Below are 25,457 nucleotides of genomic sequence, written 5' to 3'. Positions count from 1 at the left end.
ATATACAATCAAGAATACTCATGATGTGAAATTGATTGCAAGGGAATGCTTTCCGCAACTGAAAACTAGTGACAAATAACTGAACTAACGGTGTAGGGCAGCTAGATGTGCTCTAGTAGCAGGACCAACAATTCCCACCTGCAGATGCGATCTACAAAGTAGTAAACTAATGTCTGGTGGTCATAAGCATGCACTAAACATTATAAAAGAACTGATAAATTAAGCTACTATTAAACATGCTACTATTAAACATGTGTTGGATGGCAGGAAAAAAACGAAAAGAGAGAGAGATGATAACAGACAGAAAATACTTTTTAAAAGGCTTTGTTACAACTTGTTGACTGAGCGAGGTGGCGCAGTGATTAGCACACTGGACTTGCATTTGGAAGGGCGACGGTTCAATCCCACATTCGCCCCTCCTGATTTAGGTTTTCCATGATTTCCCTAAATCGCTCCAGGCAAATGCCGGGTTGGTTCCTTTGGAAGGGCATGGCCAACTTCCTTACCCACCCTTCCCTAATCCAGTGAGACCGATGACCTCGCTGTTTGGTCTCTTCCCCCAAACAACCCAACCCAACAACTTGTTGTGATACCACTTCTGTGACATGAGGCTTAAATATACAATTAAAAAACATGACAGTGTTATTACTTGAATGTCTAATATGTATTGTAATTTGCTCTAGGGAGTCTCTCAATCAAGTTAAAGGCCTCCTTGAAGTGGGAATCGTCAAGTGGACAGAGTATGAGGACCAGTATCAGGAAGCATCTGACTGGCTGACACAGACTGAACAGTTAGTTCAGACATTTAATAAATTACAGGATAGCCTTGAAGAAAAGAAAAATGTCCTTGAACAGTTCCAGGTAAGTAGAGTTGTGTCCTAATGTTAATGTATAATATAGGCAAACAGACCACTTCAGTCAGTATTGTGTTTTACTTTGCTCTCACTGAAAAATGTGTTTCTTCAGGTCCATCTTCAGACCCTATTTGATTGGCAAAAGGAACTGGATCGACTGAACATGAAGGCCCAGATGCTGTTGGAAACATGTGCAGACACAAGAATAAGCAACGCTGTTACCCAGATGACAACAAAGTATAATGCTTTATTATCACTGGCAAAAGAAATCATGCGAAGACTTGAGCTGCATTATCAGGTATAGTTTTCATTATTCCCTTTTTTGTATCGGAAGAAGAGGATATTTATTTGTTTAAATGCAAACATGATAATCAGTTAATTACTGTATTATGATCATACAATGACATACTTCGGCTATTCATAAACTTCTTGTTGTTTCATACTACTGTGGGTATACCTGTCTTAAATATAGTCATCCCACAATTATTTTCCATTTTAAATCCATTAATGTTTTGATCAAGCATTGCAACAGAAGTGTGAAACATTCTCTGTGGCTGCAAGTCTTTATGAACAATAATGTGTTCATTATTGATTGTGTCTTGTCACACCCTCTCTAGTAGATCTTACATAATGGGGTAACTGCTGTTACTTTCATGTTTCATGGAGGAATGTTGGCAGCATTCAGCATGAAATATGTTAAGAATGTCGTTTGTTGTGTAGTCAATGAGAATTCATGTATAAACTCACACTTTTTGTTATGATAAACTGATTATTAATTGAACTTTGCCAGCTATTCTCAGCTGTCTCTACAACAAAGAATGTTCTTTGTTAACTTATGAGCACAAATATGTTTGAAGTCTAGTCAGCAGCCAAATTATAATAATACCAGCCGAGTATCTACTTCAAAGACATGTTAAGAAATACATCATCTGATTCTGTTTAACTAGACTTCCCATGTACCGGTAGCTGTGTTGTGTGCAGGTTAAACGCTTCTCAGCTCCAGCTAAAAATCCATGATTCTGTGGAGCATTGTGCGTAATCAACATTATTCATTTTCCATTAATATTCATATATGTCGACGTCCAGTGGAAAATCCAGTTATTTTATATTGATTTGTTTCTTTTAGGAGCATCAGCAGCATAATACATTATATCAGGAATGCCAAGACTGGTTGGATCGAACACGAGATCGTCTTAATGAGTGTCAAGAAATACCCAGCACACTCAATGAAGTCAACAACAAGCTTCAGACAGTCAAAGGCATTAGACAATCACTTGAGCAGGGCCATAATAAGCTCAGGTATGTAGCAGGCCAAAATTAGAAAGTTAGATTGTAGTCAGTATATTCAAAAGTAAGAAATAATCAAAGAAACTATTAAGAGAGAAGACAGTAGATACCACTGAAAGTGCTTGAAATACATTTTATGAACCTTACCTCAATGCAAACTTCTTTCTAAAGAATGAGATGTACAGCAGTTTTGTTTAGAATTGCCACTTGTTGAACTCTGTGACTATGTTGTAGTTCGCAATAAAACGAATAGTTTCTCATGGATTCACTTTACACCTATTTCTCACTAACTTCCAGTGGGGTGCACTCACCCTCAATGATACTGTTGTTTATAATGATCGATGTTAACAAATTTATTTATGCTTAAGAGTGGAAGACTGAAGCAGAATGAATATGAAAATGATGTCATTGCTTTAAAACCATAACAGACTGTTGAGGCTATTGCTTATACTAAGGCCATACAGGCTGGAGGTGTGACAAAGGATAAAAATAAACAAAAAACTATATCAAGTTAGACAAAAGACAGAAAAAATATTCATAAAAAAAGACGAAAGAAACTTGCTGTTGACATTTCAGATGGAAGCTGTAATTTTAAAAAGAGTCCTACTATAAAATATTTACATTTCTGGCTCAAAAACTGACTAGAAGGCTATAAGTTTTCTTTGGAAAATCTATTTTTTAATCATAACACTAAATTGATGTTAAGTGGCCAAATGTACTACAAAATCAAGATGTATTACAACAGACAAGGAAATATATGTATATGGGGAACACCTTCAGCAGGAGTAGCTATAGACTGTTGGGAATGTGCGTTGGCTCTTCCAAGACCAGCTAATTTGGGATGTCTGTGTCCCTAGTAGGAAGAGATCAAGAGACTGATACAAAACATAAAGAAATAGAGGGTTGGCATCAGTACAGTGTAAAGACTGACACCTAAATAAAATGATGTGTTCCAAATGACAAAAAATTATGTTCACTTAGATACCACCATAAATCTGACTGTCACTGCGTTTAAGTGATCCACAATGGTAGGTCATCCTGCTAAGTATGAGATTTGTCCTGCAATATGTTTTCCATTTTGAAAATATAATAATGATGCTGAAATTAAGAGGTAATATTATAAAAATAACCCTCTGAAACAACTATGTGTAAACTGCTAAGTTAGTGGAAAAACACACACACATACACACACACTTTTTTTCTGGTTACTTGGTATGATTGAAAGTTTGATATGAATAATTTGGAGTAACAGGAAGTATGGAGAAACCAAGAAAGCAATGGTAAGTTGCATAACAAAAGAGACGGAAGATGGGGGGGGGGGGGGGGTTTATTGGCATGGCAGAATGGGGACAACTCCCTGAGGAGGTGAATAAAGACAAGGCAGTAACTGTGAGTCTGTTTAAAAACTTAAATATTTTTAAATATTGTTTTAGGTATGTGCTTGAACTAAAAGAAAAGGTGATTTTGAATACCGAGCAAAACGGGGCAGCTAAGATCCAGGAAGATACAGAAAATATTAAACAAGAGTTTGAGAAGCTCATGTCAGATGTGCAAGAAGTTAGGCAGGTGCTCACAGCAAGAGCTGCTCATTTAGAAGAAATACAGAAGGTATGTAATTTGGATTCAAACCTGTTCCATAGACATGTATGGTTGATATTAATCGGTGATAATCTTTCTGTGTGTAAATACATGATAAGTGTATTGTTCTGACTTAGTCATTTGTTAGTGATGTACAGCGTGAAGCGAAATTCGTGGACTCGGGCTTCACAGCGCAACTCCTCACATGCCTGCGATAAAAAAAAAAGTCTCTCACAACATTTCGTCCAGAAAGTACATCCAGCAGAAAAAGCACATTAAAGAGTGGCAGTCTGGCAACACTGTAACCACATGTATGGTAACTACCTCTGACAACACATTTTAGTTGTGCTGTAGAGTTGGTGCAGTGGGTGGAGTTTTGGGTTAGTATGTAGGAAGTCAAGGGTCTGACCCTGGGTTGGGGCATTTTTTTGATATTTCACGCTGTAATATACACCATTTCTTTGGTCACATGTATCCTAAATTTACACCATTTTGTAATGCTGAACATAACAAATATGTGGTTAGACAAATAAGAAATAGACAGTTGAAACAAATGACCTATCATAGGACAGAATAACTACAAAAACAATATCCATTTCGAGATGGTAAAGATGATAGCACAGTACACAGATTTCTCACATTAGCAACCAGTGACAATAATAATGTCAATATTAATGACCGCATGACCTTCACAACAGAATGCATTGTCCTCTGAACAACAGATGCTAAAAGTGACCTCCCTACATGTCCAAAGATTGCGCAACCCACCAGATCATACAGCTCTGGACCCTTCACAGCAAAGCTGTCCACAGTAACAAGAGCAGCATGAACACCCGCTACCAATTCTTCCACATTCATCGGTGGAGTAGAGTACACATGCTCCTGCAGGTGTCCCCACAGGAAGAAATCGGAGGGATATAGATCAGGTGAAGGTGGTGGCCACACAACTGGACCTCCACGTCTGAGCCATTTCTCTCAAAATGTTCTGTCCAAATACTGTCACACATTAATTCCAAAATGTGCAGGTGCACCATCATGTTGGAACCATATCCTCCACTGAACATGCAATGGAACATCTTCCAGTGCATCAGGCAGATAGTTTGAGAGGAATGTTTGATACCTTTGTGCAGTCAACCGGTCAGACAATATGTAAGGGTCCAATCACCTATCGCCCAATATTCTGGCCCAGACATTGATACTAAAGTGAACTTGATATCCATGGTCGCAGGTGATGTGTGGGTTAACCTCACACCAATGGTGAGTATTGTGCATATTGAAGACACCCTCATGAATGAATGCTGCTTCGTCCAACCGTATTACATTGTTCTAGAAGTCATCGTTGGCTTGCTGTTGTTGAACCATTCACAGAATTGCATTCCGCTGATGGAAATCTGCAGGATGCAGGTGTTATATGAAAGCTTAATGAGAGGGGTGCAGCTCATGTTTATGCAGCATGTTAAAGACCATGCATTGCATGACATGCAGCTGCCTTGCTATACAACTTGTACTTCACTGAGGTTCTTGGTGTATGACTCACAGAATAGTTTCCTCAGTAGCTGGAGTACGTGGACGACCTCTGTCACATGATGGTGGAAGGAAAGAATCTGACTCCTGAAGACACAGCTCCAGATGACAAACCACATTTTTATCTGGATGCCATTGATGAGGATATCTAGCAGCATATTCACAAGTGGCAACACCAGCCCATTTATCAGATGCATCAAGGACCAGAAGCATATCCACATGTTCTTTGTTTGTGTATGCCATACGTCTGCCACACTCCACACTGGTTTAGAGGTTTACAATGAGAAAATTCAATATGTGTATGTAGATACATTGGAGTCTGTCATTGGCACGTTACTCCACTCACAACTAGTCCATGTCTGGAGGACAGTGCATACAGATTAAAAATGCTATCAGTCCTGTGTGCTGTTCCAGCTAACACACTTTATCCCTCTAGCAGATATTGTTCTGCATGATTCATCGTGACGCTGCTAATTGTGAAATGTTCGGTTTTGAATTACAGTGTTTCTCTAATGTTAATAGACATGATGTTTCCTCAATCCCATCAATAGAATTATAATAATAATAATAATAATAATGCATTGAGATACGTACTAAACAGCATGTGGTTACCAGACTCAATGCTGAAGGCATAATTAATGGGACCATGGCGATAACACATACAAATAGTAACCGAGTTTGGACATTATTCACAAAGCAAATTGCTAGTCCTACTGGTAACGAAAGGCCCTAATGAAATGTAATGGACCTGAACGAGGCAAGAATAATAGTTGGTACTAATCTATGGGACCAAAGGAGGAGGGCATAAAGGAAACAGGTTTTGCATCTAGTAGATGAAGTGGTTTGAATAAATTCACACCCATGACATGGAAAGGGCTTCTTTCAAAGCTGCCCAATCTTCCATTTCTACAATTGTTGTGTGTAATTGCAAATGTTTTGTAGAGGACCACTGCAATCGCTGTTGATGATTAAGATGCCAGATACCGTACCACGTGGACTACATCTAGAAAATAAAAAACGTACGCCTCAACCCAGGATCGAACCATTGACGTCCTGCATGCTAACTCAAAACTCTACCCACTGCACCAGCTGTACAACAAGACTAAATTGTGCCTTCAGAGGTAGTTACCATACATGTGGTTACAGTGTTGCCAGATTGCCACTCTTCAACGTTGTTTTTCTGCTGAATGTACTCGCAGGACGAAATTTTATGAAAGACATTTTTTTATTGCTGGAATGTGAGGAGTAGCACTGCGAAGCCTGAGTGCACAAATTTTTCTTCACCCTGCATAACAACATTGTATCAGCAGTTTGAAAGCTCCCTTTCTATCTCTCTCTCTCTCTCTCTCTCTCTCTCTCTCTCTATTGTATCAGCAGTTTGAAAGCTCTCTCTCTCTCTCTCTCTCTCTCTCTCTCTCTCTCTCTCTATCTATCTATCTTATCATTTCTCTTTCTTGTTGTTGTTTTTATGTTTGGTAACAACCTGTGGGCAATAAAATAAGGTTTGTGATTTGTATGGGGTTCTCTTTGTATTGCTCTTAGGGCATGTGTAGAAAGGATGGCAGGTAGGCACTGTCAAGCACACTGCCATTATCTTAAAAGTGTGGAATGTGTTAAATCAAACTTTTATTTTATTTTTCACTATTTTAAGGCTGGATATTGATCTTGATCCCAGGATTGTGGTATACAGTAGGAGACATAAAGTTTACTTATGGTAACAACTTATCTGGCAAACAAATTGCTTCAGCTTTTGCCAAAAGTGCTACTTTTCTTTGTCAGTCCCCAGATCACCATTGAAGAATTCCTTGATACGCAGCCTCAGTGATTTCAATACATCACTGCTTGTGTAAAAAGCAAGAGGAATTTTACTATTGTATTTTTATTCAAATGTCAAGGTAAAGCCACAGTAAAATCTTCATTCACACTCAGATCTGCTTCCACTTCATATTTGACTACTCTGTGAACTAATCTACATCCAGTCTGGTACTTAATTCATTATGCATCAAATCATGTTTGCAGTGCTTGCATGCCCACTCTCCCTATGCACCACTGTGGCAGTGTATATGTGCTACAATTGTGTACTGTTGTGTTCATAAGTTGTTTGTCTACACATTTTGTGACATAGCTTGTAATTACAGCCATACTTTTGTCTTTTGAACTTAAATATGTTGTGAAATTCTGAAAATTTCTGATAAAACTTGTGGTTTTGTTGTCTTCGATCTGATAATAATAAATCAGAATTTAATTTCAGATTATTGTAGAGAATATGCTATATTCTTCAAACTAATATATCACTTACATGGATAAGTCAATTAGTTCCATTAGCAATGATTTTCCTGAAGTACTGTGGAGGGAAAAAAGACCTGTATAACTTGGTGGCTATTTTGACTTAATTGTGTTGTAGGAAACAAATCCATCCCTCATCATCACAAACCCACAATTAAGATATCAGTCTTCATCTTCAAATCAGTACAGCTCCAAATTGGTATAGGGCTTATTTCCATATGTTTCTTAGTTTTCAGAATATTAGACTTTTTAAATTACATATGAAATTCATTAACCTTTTTAATTACATATAAAATTTATTCAGTAAACGTATCACCTGGTAGGATACCAAAAAGAAGAAAAAAATATTCATAAATGACTCTCAAGTGAATGAGTTTGATAGTTGTTTTCAAGTGTACTGTAACAATGTACAGTTGATTTTCTTGGTGGAACTGGAATTCAGCACACTAGAAACTCATTGGTGACTATCATCACAACTCAAGTAACATATCTCTACTTTATAAACTATTTAAAATAAACTGAACCATTCAAATACCCGCAAAGTTTTGTTAGCCAATGAATATGGTTCCCACGTGTTCAAAACGAAGCAGAACAGTCATAAAAATAATTTTTTTGGTACAGTGGATGTTTTCTTAGGATCGTGCATACCTACACACAATAACATTTGCCTCTAATGTAGTAAAGAAGCAGTACCAAGTGATGTGGTCCAGTGGTTAGGGCAGTAGTTGTATATTTGGGAAGAGCAGGTTTCAAATCCCCTCTGGCCATCCAAGCTTTTGTAGTTCCCCTAAAGCAGTTACAGACAAATGTTAGGCATGTCCTTTTGAGACGGCACGTTCATTTTCCTTGGCCATTTAGTAAGCTTGTAAGCAGCATCTCAATGTAAACTATAATGTGCTGGTGTCCACTAAAAATAAATTCTTATTTTAATTGATTATGTAAATGTATTTCTTGTTGGAAATGTTTGAGGGAAGGAGCTGGGGGGGAGGGGACTTGCATTTTGCATTAGCTGATTTTCATAAACCAGCAAACAAGAACCCTAACTTTATTTTAATCAATAATTTTTGTAATACATAGAGAGAACATCAAGGAAGAATTTGTTTTTCTGGTATGTTTGTTTTAGGCTCATAAACTTCTGAAGGAATGGTTGGATGAAATAGAGCAGAAACTGCAACCTGAAGGTTTCCGAAATGAGCTGAGTGAAAAACGTGCTGCATTGGAGAAGCTCCGCAGTTTACAGCGTGAGATAATCAGTCACGGTGATGTGGCAGAACGCATTCAAAGTAGAGTAAATGAACAACCCTCTTTGCCTGCTGCTGATGTTCGTAGTAGCCTTGAGAAATATAAGCAGCTGCAAGCAACCGCCTCAAAAGCCATTTCAGTAAGTATTGGAGGACAGATACCTGTGATGTAATTTTTTTTATGTTAATAGTGTGGGTCTTATCCTTGTTCTTATTTCTTTCATGTAAATATTAAGATATTATACAGTTATAACTCACCAAATTGTTAGTACCACTTGTGAATATTATTCATTTTACTGTCTCATGCTTATGATACCTGGGGCAGAATGTGATTCAACAAATGTGTAGTATGTGGACTAAATCCCACTAGAGACCATTTTTCTTTTTGTGTACTTTAATTTCCCTTACATACACTGTTATCATTTCAGTCATTTTGATACACACACATGATGTCGGCAGACACATTTTCTTTCATAAAAGAAAGTTTGGTGCAGTGTAAACCTTAAGAGCACATTTTTACTTTGCAGACACTTGAAGAGCAGGTGAAAGAGCATGAAAATTACAAGCAAGTATATGGGGATGCATTTGACTGGCTTCGAAGAACTAGGATTGATGTCCAGCAGTGTAGCGATTCCCATGGTGAAAAAGAACAAACGTTGGAAAAAGAAAGAAAATTAGAAGCACTCATAGCATCATTGCCAACAGGTTTGAATTTAATTAGCCTTTTTTAAGCTTCATATGTCCTATATGTTTTGTTCCACTGTGTACATGCTACCTTTATCAGATCCAGTACTCATTTCCGTTGTTCTGGAGTTCCAGGTCATTTGTTATTTTTGTAACCTCCACCACCACCTTTCCATTTCTGACACGTCCAGTGATCAGTAGCTGTTGAGAAAAAACTCTCATTTTCAGTATAGTTTGCTGCATAACTTAACTATATATTCAGAAAGACATGAAGAAAACACTAAAGGCTGCTGTAATGTGTGTGTTTATTTATCGAAGTCAAATGACCATTTTCAAGGCATGAATACCGTAACACCAGTTTAAAGGGAGGCTTCTTGGTGTCAAGGACATAATTATTAGCCTTCTTTGGCAGCAAGTACAAATTGTTATCCTCCCTTGACATCAAATACATCATTATTATCCTCTCTTCAGCCTAATGTAATTGTATCCATGATTTATGATGGTCTCTTGACCAGAATGGGTTGTCCATAAATACACACACATTACAGCAGCCCTTGGTTTGTGGTGCCACTCTATAAAAGAAATCTTGTCTTAGAGAGCTTGACATTTTGTTGGAAAATTCTCATGCAATCCTTGTATAAATTTGACACAGAGGTTGATTACTGAGTATTCAGTTTCAAGTATTTCTTTTATTCCTTATCATTTACTTAATTACCATGCACTGCAACAGTGAAGTGAAAAGATTTAATGTGCGGTATAATTGATACAGGTGAGAAATTAGTTGAGCGTGCCACTGTCTTGAGCACATCTGTCGCACAAACAACTGGCCCTGAAGGCCAAGATACTCTACGCCAGGAAACACAGCAGCTGAAGAGTGACTGGGACAGCCTGCAGATTTTATGTAAGGACACTCAAAAGATACTACAGCGGTGCATCAATGCCTGGAATGAATTTGCAGACACTTCAAGCCGCATGCAGTCATGGCTGGAGACTTTCCGGTCCAGAGTTAATGCAGAGTTGGAAGGTGACAAGAAAACTCCTGATGATCTTCAGAGATGCAGAGTGAGTGTTACTTTGTATTTTACTCCAGCACTGGACTTTTCAGTTTCTCACAAATTTCACTCACTTTTCAATTTTCCTTTTTTCTTTTTTTTTTCCTTAGAGAGGGTTGTAGTAAATATAACATGTGTGTTTCATTCAAAAAGACTGATATTAATCAATGAACCTTTTTTTCTTTCACATAGAAGTGTTGGTATCATTGTATTGGGGAAAAAAATATAAAATGGGACTTTATTAATGTAAAGTGAAGCTGTTCTTTTTGCATGTGTCTGCATTTTCTAGGAGCTGATAGCAGGTCAGTCACAAGTTGTGATTATAATTCTTGTCATATTGTGACCAACAGGGCAAGATCAATGTCATGCTCATCATCATCATCATCATCATCATCATCATCATTTAAGACTGATTATGCCTCTCAGCGTTCAGTCTGGAGCATAGTCCCCTTTATAAAATTCCTCCATGATCCCCTATTCAGTGCTAACATTGAGGGGATCATGTCATGCTTAAGAAAAAAATACAGCAAAAGTTTCTGTATTCATTCCAATATGGAACTGTCCAAACACATTCCGACTTAATAAAGTTTGATGCATAAGCTGTCATTCCTCTTATAGCATATGACTTTCTTTTAGGCATTGTTGCAAGAGGCTATCCAACAGAAAACTGTAATGGAGGAACTTAATGACAGATGTGAAGTATTGATGGAGATGAGTGCTTGCAACTGGGTTCGTGATCAGACAGTTCAACACCAAAGCAGTTATACTAATCTGCTGACTACAATTCAGGTACATAGTCGAGATAGGAGATTGACTGAATATATTTTATTCTGAAATTGTATATTGTTATCGTTTCCTATTTTTCTCTTGTCACATAGGGATTAGTGTCTAAAGTTGAAAAGAATTTATCAGATCACACAGAATTCATCAAAGCTAAAGAAGAATTTGAATCATGGTTAAAAACTGCTCATGGGACAGTGCAAGATTGCATAGGAGTTGGAGACGAGGCTGCAATGCGGGATAAACTGGAAACAATACGTGTAAGTTGAATTACAAAAATGTGTATCTACAGCTGAGTAATTGAGATACGATTACTAGTGATTGTAAAATAAATGAACTGATCTCAAGTATTTGTGTATTAGCAAAACACTTCCAAAGCAATGACTCAAAACTATTTCTCAAGACAGTTGGGCTTCACATTCTTGTATTTTCAGAGTTAATGTAAGAGTGTAATAGATGTTTTGTTTATGTACAGCTTGTGTCAAACCGTATGACGGAAGGTCAACATCTGATGTCAGTGATGCAAGAAGTTTTTACAAAAGCTATAAATACGACACCTGTTGAACAACAATCATCACTTCGGGATGATATGGCTGCCTTGCGAAGCCACTGGGATCAACTCACAATTGATCTTAACTCTGTCATGGCACAGCTCAAGGTAATACATTGTGGTTATACATGCGAACAAAAATGTCCTTAGATTTACAGATTTATTAGGCATGAGCTACATTCTAGGCATTTCATTGGCTGTTTTTGAAATTTAAACAGGCTGCAGTCGTTCGTTGGGAAGATTACAATGAAGCTAAATCACGATTTGAACATTGGATCTCAGAAGTAGAAGAAACACTGAAAAATGTGCCTGAAACTAAGGCTGAACTTGGGGAGATGAAAACTCTGATTGAGAGATACAAGGTAACATATGCACATGACAATACTGCAGCGTACAACATTTGTGAGGAACATGAATGAAAATAGATTCTTAAACTTAATGAAGTGTACATCATGAGTGGTCTAGCTTTCACAGTATGCAGGAAAAATCATGTCATAAGCTGAATTTTTTCTTTTTATATCAGTTTGTAGTCACAGGAGTCCTATTATTATTTATTTTGAATATGTTATTTCTCGCTAGACAGGAAAGTAACCACTAGTTTTTGTGGTGTATTGCCAAGGAATCCATTAACAGCAATTTTGATTTTGATCATTAATTCCAATATACGGTATTAGTATGACACTGTTTTATTAATTCTGTACTCCAAAAGAAAAGTATCAATAGAAATTAAATTAAGAAGAAGTACAATTATAGTTTGTCCACTTCTGGTCTTTGACAAACAAATACACGGGGAATCATTGGAAAAACACTGTTTCCTGATAGTTATGCCATGAGAGTTTGATTACATTAACCTGTATATGGTATAACAATATGTGCTTTTTCTGGATGGCTCATGTTCATAGAGCAACAGTAAATGAACACCCAGTCTTTGCACATTGTGAGCTGTATTTCATTACACTCTTCCAGCCCTGTTTGGCATTTTTTTGTACATCATCTGAAACAATGTTAATTGTTATTGGTTCACTGTAACACATTGTTGAAGTCTGTGTTAATCATGTTTTGTATGCAGTTATTTTATACTGCTGATGAATAGTATAACTATGTGAGCAATACAGTACTCAAAGTGTCCATTTGAATTACCAGCACCTGCAAGAGGAAGTGAATGCCAAACATGCGGACTTAGAGCACCTGGTCTCAGAAGGAGCTGAGCTCTCAGCGTGGGCTGGGCGGCCTGCAGTTCTGGAAGAGGTTCAGCGTCTTCAGATACGATGGGATCAGTTGGCAAGCAAATGCCTCTCTTGCAGGCAGACTGTGGAACTCGAAATGCAGGTATGTTTTCATGCACAGAACATACAAAAGATTATAATAAATTAAAAAGTTCAAAAATAACCTGGTAATTAATGTGTTGTATTTCTTAATCAGGAATATTCTGCATACCACCAGTCACTGCAAGACACAGAGAAATGGTTACTGCAGATCTCCTTCCAGTTGATGGCACACAATTCTCTGTATATTACAAACCGTGAACAGACACAGGAACAAATATCTCAGCATGAGGTATCATATAATTTTGATATGTATTACAGTTTCATAGAGTAAACAGTGAACAAGTGAACTGTCACAGAGTTTGTTTCAGAAGGAAACAGACTTACGTTAAGAAGCAGTGTTCTGTACTATTCTGTAGGGATGGTATCTAATAAAAATATGTTGTATTCCCAATAGCTTCTGTGCTATCGGTAAAGTTACTGACTTTTGCTTGCTATGTTTCATATTCAAAAATATTGTTGCTAACTTGAATACATTTTGCAGTTCATGGAGTCAAGTGCTATGAAAACGAATTTGAGCTGAAGGTAATGCCCTCAATTAGCGATTTGAGATGGCAGTTTCAAATTGGTGTATATTGCAAGCATATTATCATGTTTTAAAGTATGTCTGTCTCCTCCTTTTATAACTTAAGTTGTACTTCAGAATATAAAATTTAAGAGCACACTGTTGTCCATTGCCCAACGTGTATGTAATGATGTTTATTCGTGTGAGAAATGCATGTGGCTGTTCTCACAACCACCATTCCCTTCTTTACATTTGCTATAGACTATACTGAATTTCTGGGATTATATTTATTGGACTAGGGATATTTGTCAGAAATAAAGATATCTTAGAAATTTCCAGTTCCAGTCATTAGTTAGACTGTGTATCCACATCTCTTGAGGACTTTCAATTTAATTAGCTGGATACTCCAGTACACAGTATTTTGATGCGTATTTTTGTTCATAAGAAGCTCTGACATTCCTGAATACAACTGCATGACAGCTGTGAGAGGCATAGCAAAAAGACGTAAAAATATAGCATCAGAATGCTTTGCAAGTGCAGTCTCATAATTACGCATTATCTTAGGAAGAAGTTTGTATCTACTCATACATCCATTGCATTAACATTCTGGCTACAAGTTGTCATTTTCCATGCCCTACAATTTTTAAATAACATAAGATTTAATAATTTATGTAATTAGTGCCAAATTATATCTTCAGCACACTTCTTATGGGATCAAAAAGTAAATTTTACATAAATATTTTAATTACGGCAATCTTGGCAATTTTACCTACAGGATGTGATGAGCTGTTTTCTTTCTTACAGGCACTACTGGCAGATATTCAAAAATATCAAAATACTCTGGATGATGTCAAGGCGAAAGGAAGAAGTCAGATAGAACGATACATTGGTTCTACACCTGGTATAGAAGAAACAATTGAAAAGCAACTTCACAATGTTCAGGACAGTTACAATTCTCTACTTAGAACTGCTATACAAATTAAGGTATTAATGTTCACAGATTCACACACGCACACACACATATGTATATATATATGATGAGGCATTCATAACTGTTGAAACTGGAACATTAGGAGAAATAAAAACATTTATTTTGGTTTTACAGAATCGACTTTTGGAATCTCTAGCTAAGTTCCAAGAATATGAAGACACACTGGAAAGTATAATGCACAATCTAGATGGATATGAACCGGTTATAGCAAAGAGTTTGGAGGCACCAGTAGAAAGCCTTAAAGATGCTCAGCAACAGCTGGAAGAAACGAGGGTAAGGAAAGTTTTTTGTTAATTTTAGTTATTAGCAATATGTGTTGCTCATATTATGAAAACTGGTTGCAGAATCTATCTTGCTGCCTGAGATATTTTGAAAGTTTTGAGCAAAGACTGAGTTGAGTGAATTTGAAGTAAGAACACAAAATATGTTCTGTGTATTCATCAGCATATGTAATGTACATTTGTTTCGTTTTCCATAGATCAATAGAATATGAGGAAAAAAGTAAACGAAGTTCAGAATTGAACATAGTGAATATTCCTGTGCTTATGTATCAAAGTTGACCTATTTCCTAAAAATAGTTTTATATTAAATCAACAACAAAAGTGTGATCAATGCTTTTATGTGTGTTAATTATGCGGGTATAACAAAATTCTCTATTGCGAAATTTAGTTCAGTACATTTAATCCAGTTTTATTGTTACATATGATACGAATGTTGACCTATTTCACTTGCTTGTTGTGAACCAAGTGTGGATTATTTTATTACACTGTATTATAAATTCAGCTAGTAATGTCTATAGTTCATTAATTTAATCTATGCGTCTGTGAATGAGAACATATTTTCTGTTGTTTTCACAATTTATCAATTATCATTTTGACTTACACATAATGCTATCAAGAACCCATGCATGTTAGCATGCTGTTTCCTGTCTGGCATTCGGGTAGGTATGCTGGCCCCAGATTGTGAATCCACCTGGCAATTTAACAATGAGGGCTGGTGTGCCAGCCAAGCTTGGATATGGTTTTTATGCGGTTTCTTATATCTGCCTTGGTGAATACACGGCCGGTACCATGTCCTGCCTCAGTTACATGATTCGTAAATATTTAGGAAACATACACATACTTTCCCACAGGATAACCATAGATGTGGACAGTTGCGGTACAGAAATTCTGCCCCTGGAGGGGAAAGTGTGGCAACAGGAATGGCATCCTGCCTCCATCTACCACTAACATTGCCAAACCATAAAAACGTGCCAATCTCATGAAGATATGGGATAAAGACCAGCAAAAAGAAGAAGAAAGATAATGCTGTCAATAACTTAATTTTCAGATGGTAAAAAGTAAAAATGTTATTGAAGCAGGTTTACAGAGATAGTCTATTCAACTACTGAACCGAAACTCAAAACGTTTTCTTTGCCCCAGTTTCAGAACTGACATTATTATTCATATAGTGATGGTTTGCTACAATTTTATAATGTATAACAGAATACAGAGAATGTGTGTTAAGTGTTTGTACTGCTTAAAAACCTCATGACTATAATCGTTACAAAAGTAAAATGTTTTACATGTACCTCCAGGGTGTGCATAACTGATGTGGCATATCCTTGTCCTTTTTCAGAGCATGCACAACACACTGCAGGCTGAGAAAGCAAGATTAGCAGTGGCTGTTCAAGCCTGTGAGGCAGCTGCTGCATGCATATCACGTCCAAGCAGTCCTCAGGACACTGTGCCTCCACCGATTCCTGACCGTGAGCTGATAGTCAGAGCACGCCTTGAGGACCTTATTGATCAGGTCGGTGTAGTGATGGAACACTTGGTTATGTTCTTCTCACTTGGTGACTTATGTACAAAGTACTCTTCTAGCTGTTGCCACATTATGAAACTGTTTAGGACTCAGTTGTTAGTTTCACACAAACCTCAGTGGGAGAGATACATCAATTGAGAGTAAGTTTATTGCATGTGAGTGGTATGCGATGAACAGAATGGAAAAAAATAGTTAATTTAGCATGCTAATGTTAAGAATAAGCAAGATACTGTATGTCATATTTTTATTGAATTATTTCACTCACACAAAAAACTAATTACATTAAAAATGATACAGATAATTTACTTATAGAAACTGGTTGAAAGGTGTTTAATTAGTGAAGAGAAAAATGTTACTTCAAAATATGATGCTGTTTACAATTATGTTAAGCTGTGAATGGGACACACAGCAAGATCAGTATTCAGCATTAGTTGAAAAACAAAATAGGTTCGTAATTAATATCATGGTGTCTGTTAGCAGTTGCTGTTCCACCTTGCACCGGAGAAAACCATTCAGAACAAGTATATTTCTTTCTCAAAAAGATTTTGTGTCAGGATTATAGTTTTCTAAATTTTCTGAACAATCAGTTTGTAAAAATGATAAAACAAGGAATGATGCAACACAAATAGATCAGTGAAACAATATTGAAACTGATAAACAGTAACAGTTGATTTGACAAAGTACCTTGCTTAAACAATGAAACAAAGTTCAGCTGTGTCTAGAACACAGTAACTATTTTGTGGATTAATTATACACACGATAAAATTATAGTACAGTTAAATTGATAAATAACAAATTTCCATTAAACAAGCATGCTACTTTTCAAAATCGGAGGTTGTTTTGTTGAGCAAAGAGGCTGAAAGACTCATTCACAGTGTTATACCTTTAAAAGGGATTTATAAACCAAACAACAAAAACTTTAAGAGTGAAAGCAGGAATAAAGAATGTTTGAATTATTAGTGAAAAATGTTTGTAGAAAGAGCTGAGCTGATGACATGTGAGAGATAAATTTTAATTTTTCCTAACTTTTCAAGTGCTTTTCCATTTTGAAATGTTGTACTGGGAAAAAAAAAAAGAAAGAAGCAGGCATTATAGCTCAGACTGATAGTCAGAAAATACAGTGTGTTTCAAAAAGGACTTTCCAGCTTCGAAAATTCATGTAACTTAATTCATAGTACCTACAGAGGCGATTGTAGTGTCAATTTGTAGGGAAATACATCAAGTTTTGTCCCTCTTAGTTTGTTAGTGCCTAATTGCACTGTAAGAAGCGCTAGCAGCTGTTGCGTTAAAGATGGCTGCCTTCAGTGGACCCGAGTGTGCTAGCTGTCTGTTTTGGATTGAAGAATCGAAGTCAGTGACAATAGTTCAGCGTAATTTCCAAACCAAGTATGCTAAAGATCCTCCTAGTAGGAGGATGTTTGTGACAGCCCTAAACTAAACATTTCTTGTGCATTGAGCTAGAATGAAGTGTATGGTCCCTTTTCTTTCTGTGAGAGAACCATCAATGGGATAGTGTATCTGGATATGTTACATCAATTTTTGATGCCACTGATCTATGAGGATGACCAAGGATGAAATGTTTACTTCGTGCCACCCCCACTACCTGGCGACATCCAGGATTTTCCCTGTGACCACTTTCCAGGTCAATAAATTGGCTGTGATGCACCAATTGCTTGCCCCCCCCCCCCTCCCCCCATCCACGTTCCCCAGACCTGACACCACTCAATTTTTTTCTTGTGAGGATTCATCATGGATATCATGTTTGTACCTCCTGTGCTGGCTTCTCTACCTGAACTTGAGCAAGAATTTACACCGCCACTGAGCTGCAATGCTACAGCGAGTTTGGGAAGAAATTGAGTTCCGATGGGATGTGTGCAGGATAACCAAAAGAAGCCATATACAACATCTTTAAGATAAAAAAAACTTGATTTGTTTCCTATAAAATAACACTAAACCCAGCTCTGTATCTTGAATAAATGTGTATGAATTTTTAAAGTTGTAAAGTCCTTTTTGAAACATCCTTTATTATGCACAGAATGACAATGTCACTTTGAAATTAAGAATAAGTGCTTCAACAATGAAAACATTATTCTGTAATAAAACTATATTTAATGCAAGATTACAGTTAAATTTTGATGGAAAAGTTTTGTATAGCAGGCTCTTCAGGTAATTATGATTCTAATCTAAATGTTTGTAGTTGCATGTTTGTGAAGTAACACAATAGAATTATGTATTTATGTAGAACTTGTTTTCCGGTAGAGTCTTAGTCTTCTGCTTTTTAGAATGATTGACTGTAGTTTTGTACTCTATTCCATTATAATTACTGGAATAAATGTACTTTACTAGAGTGCTTAAATTCCTGCTTGAGCATGTATTGCACGGTGTTTGTGTGTGTTTTGTTTGAGAAGCAACGGCAACCTGGGAAGAAGAATCTTGATGAGAAGAGTGAGAAGTTGAGACTTTTACTAGAAAACCTGCAGTCACATGAATATGTTACCAAGATGGACAGCATATGTGAACAGGTAAAGAATTTGTGAATATTATCATTTTTTTTAAACTACATTATTTATTATGATTTCTGGTACTTTTCACATTGTATTTCAATATGATCTTGTAGTCAATAAAATAAAAAATTTCCAAATATTATTTGTCACATTCATCCAGCAACTGTATACACAGAAGCTAAATATAATTTTTAATGTTCACAATTCACTCTATACTCCATGTCACTTGTAGCTTAACAGCATTAACGTAGTTTGGGGACTGTTGGCCATTAACAGAGATGTAGGAGACAGTAAACATATAAATTACAGGAAATAACAATTTGTACTCACCTGATGTTTAGAATGTCTATGAGTATAATCAACAACCACTCACCAGGTGAAAATTACTTTTGAGACAATAATCTGTGTGTCAGTACATAATTTTATGTATCACATATCTTCAAACATATAAAGACAGCAGTTATTTGCATTATAATGAAATGAATCATTGTATTAACAATGTTGTTTGATGTACTGTCTGAACAAAAATGTATGAACACCCCTTTGTAATGCAGAATTGACCACTAGATGTTAAGAGAGGTGGATGACCCACCAGTAGAAAAGAAAGTGGAGAATATTTCATTGCCGGTAGAGAAGCAGTAACAGTACAGTTGGCAGCCAGGAGAGTTCAGTGAATTCTAACTTGGACTAATCATTGGATGTGACCTTTGTGACAAATCCATCAGGGACAAGTCAGCCCTTCTAAAGCTGCCCATACGACTTTTGGTGTTACGATTGTAAAGGGGAAACACAAACAAAGAAACAACCATATCTAAACCAACACCAGACAGACCTCGTGTAATGATGGGCAGGTAGTGTTCAGTATTGTGAAAGGTGGTCATAAAAAATCGAATGAAATCAGTGAAAGGAATCACTCCTGAGTTCCAAAGTGCTACCAGCCGTCCAGCTAGCACAGTGACTTCACATTCGGAGTTAAAAAGAATGAAGTAGAATGGGAGAAATTCCTCATTTCTTTAGTTAGTGCTGAAAAACGCTTGAGGTGATGTAGAGAGCAATGACACTAGACAATAGATGACTGGAAATAATTGATTTAGAGTAAAGAGCCATTCTGTATACTGTGGCAGTCCAGTGGAAGGATTTGATTGGTTGAATACCATGAGAATGTTGACCACAAAACGTGTGTAATGTCGACAGTAAAGTATGTTACCTGCCATCATATGTGGCACTGACAGTAAAGTATGGAGATGGTAATGTTATAGTATTGGGGTGTTTTTCATGGTGAGGCTGTGACACAGCATGGTACGAAATGGTGACAGACTATGGTAACAAAGGCATTGGGTAACAAGAACTAAAAGGCTTAGAGAGTAGGTGATAAAACCAAAAATCCAAATCAACATGGGGCAATCGCTAATAAGTGATGTGGTAACTCAAAAAATTTCTTGTGCAGCCATAAAACTAGTAAAACAAAATTTGCTCTCACATCCAACAAAAATTGGTGCAGGAAAATTTGAAATATAATAATAATAATAATAATATTATTATTATTATTATTATTATTATTATTATTATTATTATTATTAATAATAATCCCTGTGGAGGCCCGGGAAAAGAATAGGCCTCCGGTATGTTCTGCCAGTCATAAAAGGCGACGAAAAGAACAAACCACTAATAGGGCTAACCCCCCTTTTTAGTGTGATTAGTTGGTTCAGGACAGAACTAAAGAAGCCTCGGACAAGCGCCGTCATGGTCGGGGACGACGCTTAAACCCTATGCCCGCCCACAATGGTAACGACACTGCTAGCCAACTGGAAAATGATTTAAATCCAAATAGAGGTGTTTTGCAAGATATGCTTCCTGCAACCACCCTAGAAGGAAAACAAAGACAGAGGATGAGATGGTCAGATGAAGTTAATCGACACCTCATGTTCTGTTATTACCAAGCAACAAACCTAGGAACCAACACAACTGGATACAGATCACAAGTGTACACAACATTTATTACCAGATACCCAGAATTAAAATTTTTAACAGAACAACGATTAGCTGATCAGATCCGTGTAATAATAAAAAATAACAGGATACCCCAGTCAGAATTAGAAAACATCAAACAACAAGTACAACAAATACTGGAACAAAATAATGTGCAATCAGAAGAAGAAGAAAATACAGTAATGGACTCAAACATCCCAGAGCAAACAAACAAAGAATAACATGCACCAATTAAACAACCAGAGGAAAACGAAATCTTAAGACAGCCACCAGAACAAGCACAAATAGAACACGAAGTGACACAGATGTTAGATATAGAAGAAAAATTTCAGCTAACATATATAGAATACACAGACACAAATACAGACATTAGACCATTCTTGCGTAGACCACCAAATAACCCACAAGTCGAAACAACAATAAAAACTATCAACACAATCATACACAACAAAATAAATGAAAACACAACTATGGAAGAGTTACAACTACTGGTTTATATAGGAGCACTCACTACACTAAATATACACACTAGGCAGAGATCAGAACCAACCAACACACAGAAGAAACCCACAAAACCAGCATGGCAACACAGGCTACAGATCAAAATAGAAAAACTGAGAAAAGACATCGGACAGCTAACACAATTTATAAGAAATGAAATCTCGGAAAAAAAACAAAAAAGGTTAGGTAAAATCTCACAACAAGAAGCGACAGAGCAATTAGACGAAAAGAAATAATAATAATAATAATAATTATTATTATTATTATTATAAAAGTAATAATAATAAGATAATGATTATTATAATTAAAATAAAACACGATATTTAAGAATATTCTAAATAGATTGGATAAAACAGGCATAGAATCATCAAATATATGTAAATAAATGAAAAGGGAAAAAGATTTCTACCACTGCAATGTTGGTTATAGAAAATACTGTGATTAGTACAACAATGGAAATGAGGACTTGTAAACCAAGAAAGGTTGGGCCTGTCACATTACAAGTAACAGAATATTGACATAATGGCTGGGAGAAAATAACATCAGTCAGAAGGCATCTGCTGGCGATGGGGCGAAAAGATGTACTATTTGTAACTTAGCCTCATGTATAGGAGAAATTTCTTTTGATTCAGGTTGCAAGTGAAATCCCTTTTCTTCTCCTTGGCTTTTAACACCTCTACCTCTTATTAAGGAAGATGCTAAACTGTAATTTTTGCCCTTTCTTCTTCATGAACAAACTTAAATTACAATTTCTTGATGCTGTTGATCATTTGAAAATGAGTTTCCTCTTGACTCAGCATGCCTCTATTGCTTTTTATAAGTGCAGTCATTCTGGTTTATTTTATTACTACCTATTCCATCATCATTGTCATCAGCCCATATAGGCTATACCTTGTTGCTGTAACTGTTTATCTCAAAAATGAAAAATTTTCTTTTGTACTTAAGTGAATAGTTTGTAGCATTCTAAATATAATTTCATGAATTGGAACAAACAATTTTTAATAACAAGCAATGCAGAAATGTAAACACACTACACTTTGAAGAGAGATAGTGCCACTCGCCAGTGTTCAGTCACTGGATAAATTATTGTGACATGTTTTATCACATTGAGCCTCAGTTACATGGTGTAACACTTAACATTATTATGAACAATCTATTAATGAAATAACTGTTGTAAACAGGTGCAGAATCGACTCTCTGTGCTGACAGCAGCTGTTGGGGAACTAGAGGAACAGCAACGACAGCGAGCGGAGCTTGCTCAGTGGACAAGTGCCAAAGCAACTCAAGTGGCTGAGTGGAAATCACGCCCAGCAAAACTGAGACCAGAGGCAGCACGTGCTGAGTACCAGTCTATGGTGGAGCTACAGAATGCCATTGCAGAAAGAAGTAACATTCAGCCACAAGATGAAGAAAGTGCTGCCCTCAGCGCACAGCTAAAGAACCTCAATCAAGAGGTTTGTATTGTGGAAATACATGGTACTGATTTTTTAAAAAATAAATTATAAAATAAAATTGGAAGGATAAATATGTAAATGGAAAATGAAGCTGTCACACGATGAATATGGGTTGTCTTAGAGTGATGTGAAAATGTTTATTCGGATTCTTGCTTACGCAACTGTAGGCATATTTTTTTGACTGTAGATAGAGTCATGAACATTACTTTATGCTACTGCATAGTGAATCTGCAATTGCTGATGACTTTAATCACCTTTTCATTAAAAATTCCTTTGGCTGGTGTATAAGTATAAAGTACCTAGTGGTGGACTACTGTGTTCTTAATGTTAAAACTTCACTTTTTTTGCAACACAGAAATTATTTTGTCATTGAAATGTGTCCATCATTTTTCCCACTTATAGATTCCATTCCTAAGATACATTTTTGTGAAAGGCCTACAAAATACTCATACATTGGTGCAATAATCTCTTCTTTGAACCCAAAACATGTTCCACATACAAATTTATATTCTTGTGAGAATAAGTGGAAATTAGATGTTGCCAACCCTGGTGAATGGGATGGACATTCCACTGTTTCACACTTCAAATCCCAAGGTTTTCTTATTGCCAATGCATATTTATACATAGGTTTGTTGGCCTGATGAAAGATGAATGCATAAAGTGAGGATTTCCTGCATCCAAAATTTCAGTATTCATTGCACTTACTTTTTCTTCAATCCAGACTATGTCTCACACATTATTTCATCCAGTTGGGCCAGGAAACTTGAACAGTAAACAATGGATATAATGTGATTGTCCAGAGATGAAAAATGTAATCTTTTTGTATTAGATATTCTTTGAAATGTAAAACAACTTCTTATTAAAAAAAAGATGAGTTTGTGCTGTTATTGGTGAAATTACCTAAATTACTGTTTATCACTAAGTTGTTTAACTATCTTTCACAGCTTTAAAGCAGTAAGTTAATGTAGCAATAAGATAAGTAGTGGTATGCGATGGAATAGTTATTCAAATAACCTAAAGCTATCTTTTCATTTTTTGCAAAGCTGGCAGATGTCATGAAGAAAAAACAAGATTGTCAGAGGGTGATTGAAAATTTCCGAACAAAAGTTCAAGAGATGCACAGTTGGTTTGATGACTTTGGCAAACGAATGGAGGTACTGGACAAAGGAAGTGGACTGGATTGTGGGCGTAAACTAGAAACAATTTCTGAGATACAAACTGAATTTGAAGAGCAGGGTCCAGAAAAACTTAATGAAATCAGGAAACAAGCATCAATTGTGATTGATGTTGTTAGCAATCTTGACTCCCAACAAGTGGAAGAACAGGTAATAAAGAAATTTTTACACACATTATTAACCATTAAACTTACTCTCATACCAGAAATAAATTATTTTTTTCAGTATTTCATATTTCATTAGCAATAGTACAATATTTATTATCTTCTCTTGCTGTATAAATATTCATTTTAACATTGCAGTTATTTCATTTTTCGGATCCAACTGAAATTGTGTTGCAGTAGTCTTAATGTGAAATATAAGATCAAATGATTGACCTGTTATGCCTGATAAATAGGTTTGTTGCTAGTATTTATTACTGAACAACACTACTAGATTTAAAATTCCACATGCCATTTAACTGGCTGACTTGTAGCCCGTGTCAAAGGCAACTGCATACCTGCCACATGCTGGTAAAACAAAATTCTCGTAAGTTGACTGTCAAATTATTTTCTCTCCTGCACCCTTCACTTCAGAATGAAGTATATTATGTTGTAACATATCTTCTAACTGGGAAGTATTATTTCTAATTTTTTTTCACTGCCCAAAAGAAATATGTGAGAAGATGTGAGAAGTTGTGAGAAGTTCACTTAGCAACTTTCCTCACACCAGAAGCCAAATTAGCACCTTTACTTCTAATACTTCTGAGTGTCTGCAGACATACAGCTTGAATTCGAAGGTAAAGATTCTGATGAAACCATTACCACTCTGCCCCCCTCCCCCCCCATGCCAATTTTTTGTAATGCCAAGAATTATCGATGAATGCTGCCACAGACAGAATATTTGTGACTAGTGGATCTGCAGATCACAAAGTACTGCTTGCTCATTATGCCTAATAATATGTAGAATGTCAGTTGATTTTTCCTGGGAAAAAAAGTATCTCGTTGCACCTAATGTAGTTTGCAGTAACTATTACTGAGAATAAACTTTCCATCTTCATCTTCATAACAGTGTAATGAACTATACTACTGAGTAGTCAGTCTAGGTATTGTCTCTTCTTGCCTTTGTATCCTGAAAAGTGTACAAAGTTACCATGTAAAACATTGATGCTAGGTAGTTAAAAAAAAATGAGAACAAGCAACCGCTCATTATGTAGGAACTGTAGATGGCATATTAGCACAATACGAAGGTCATATACTTCTGAACTTTCATTGTTTTTCCTGTTGTAGTACACAGACGAGTGCACGCAACTTCCTTCAGTCAATCTGTTCCCTCCGCCCCCCTCCCCGACACACACACACACACACACACACACACACACACACACACACACAC

The 25,457-nt window shown here is 36.5% G+C and overlaps 1 protein-coding gene across 1 annotated transcript in view; it reads left to right on the top strand.

Moving 5' to 3' along the window:
• LOC124619377 (nesprin-1) overlaps window positions 1–25,457 on the top strand; it is a 635,455-nt gene that overhangs the window by 348,720 nt on the left and 261,278 nt on the right. Inside the window, exons 65-83 of the mRNA XM_047145705.1 lie at window positions 684–861; window positions 967–1,152; window positions 1,981–2,153; window positions 3,575–3,749; window positions 8,653–8,910; window positions 9,298–9,475; window positions 10,224–10,516; window positions 11,143–11,295; window positions 11,385–11,546; window positions 11,762–11,944; window positions 12,055–12,198; window positions 12,980–13,165; window positions 13,259–13,393; window positions 14,471–14,650; window positions 14,772–14,930; window positions 16,275–16,448; window positions 18,869–18,982; window positions 22,636–22,908; window positions 23,952–24,233. Of these exons, the coding sequence (XP_047001661.1) occupies window positions 684–861; window positions 967–1,152; window positions 1,981–2,153; window positions 3,575–3,749; window positions 8,653–8,910; window positions 9,298–9,475; window positions 10,224–10,516; window positions 11,143–11,295; window positions 11,385–11,546; window positions 11,762–11,944; window positions 12,055–12,198; window positions 12,980–13,165; window positions 13,259–13,393; window positions 14,471–14,650; window positions 14,772–14,930; window positions 16,275–16,448; window positions 18,869–18,982; window positions 22,636–22,908; window positions 23,952–24,233 (3,586 nt within the window). The remainder of the gene's footprint in view (window positions 1–683; window positions 862–966; window positions 1,153–1,980; window positions 2,154–3,574; window positions 3,750–8,652; window positions 8,911–9,297; window positions 9,476–10,223; window positions 10,517–11,142; window positions 11,296–11,384; window positions 11,547–11,761; window positions 11,945–12,054; window positions 12,199–12,979; window positions 13,166–13,258; window positions 13,394–14,470; window positions 14,651–14,771; window positions 14,931–16,274; window positions 16,449–18,868; window positions 18,983–22,635; window positions 22,909–23,951; window positions 24,234–25,457) is intronic.

Source organism: Schistocerca americana, chromosome 6 (genome assembly GCF_021461395.2).
Source record: "Schistocerca americana isolate TAMUIC-IGC-003095 chromosome 6, iqSchAmer2.1, whole genome shotgun sequence".
Lineage (NCBI taxonomy): Eukaryota > Metazoa > Arthropoda > Insecta > Orthoptera > Acrididae > Schistocerca > Schistocerca americana.
Note: the sequence above shows the minus strand (reverse complement) of the source record. Positions and strands in the feature narration are given on the sequence as shown.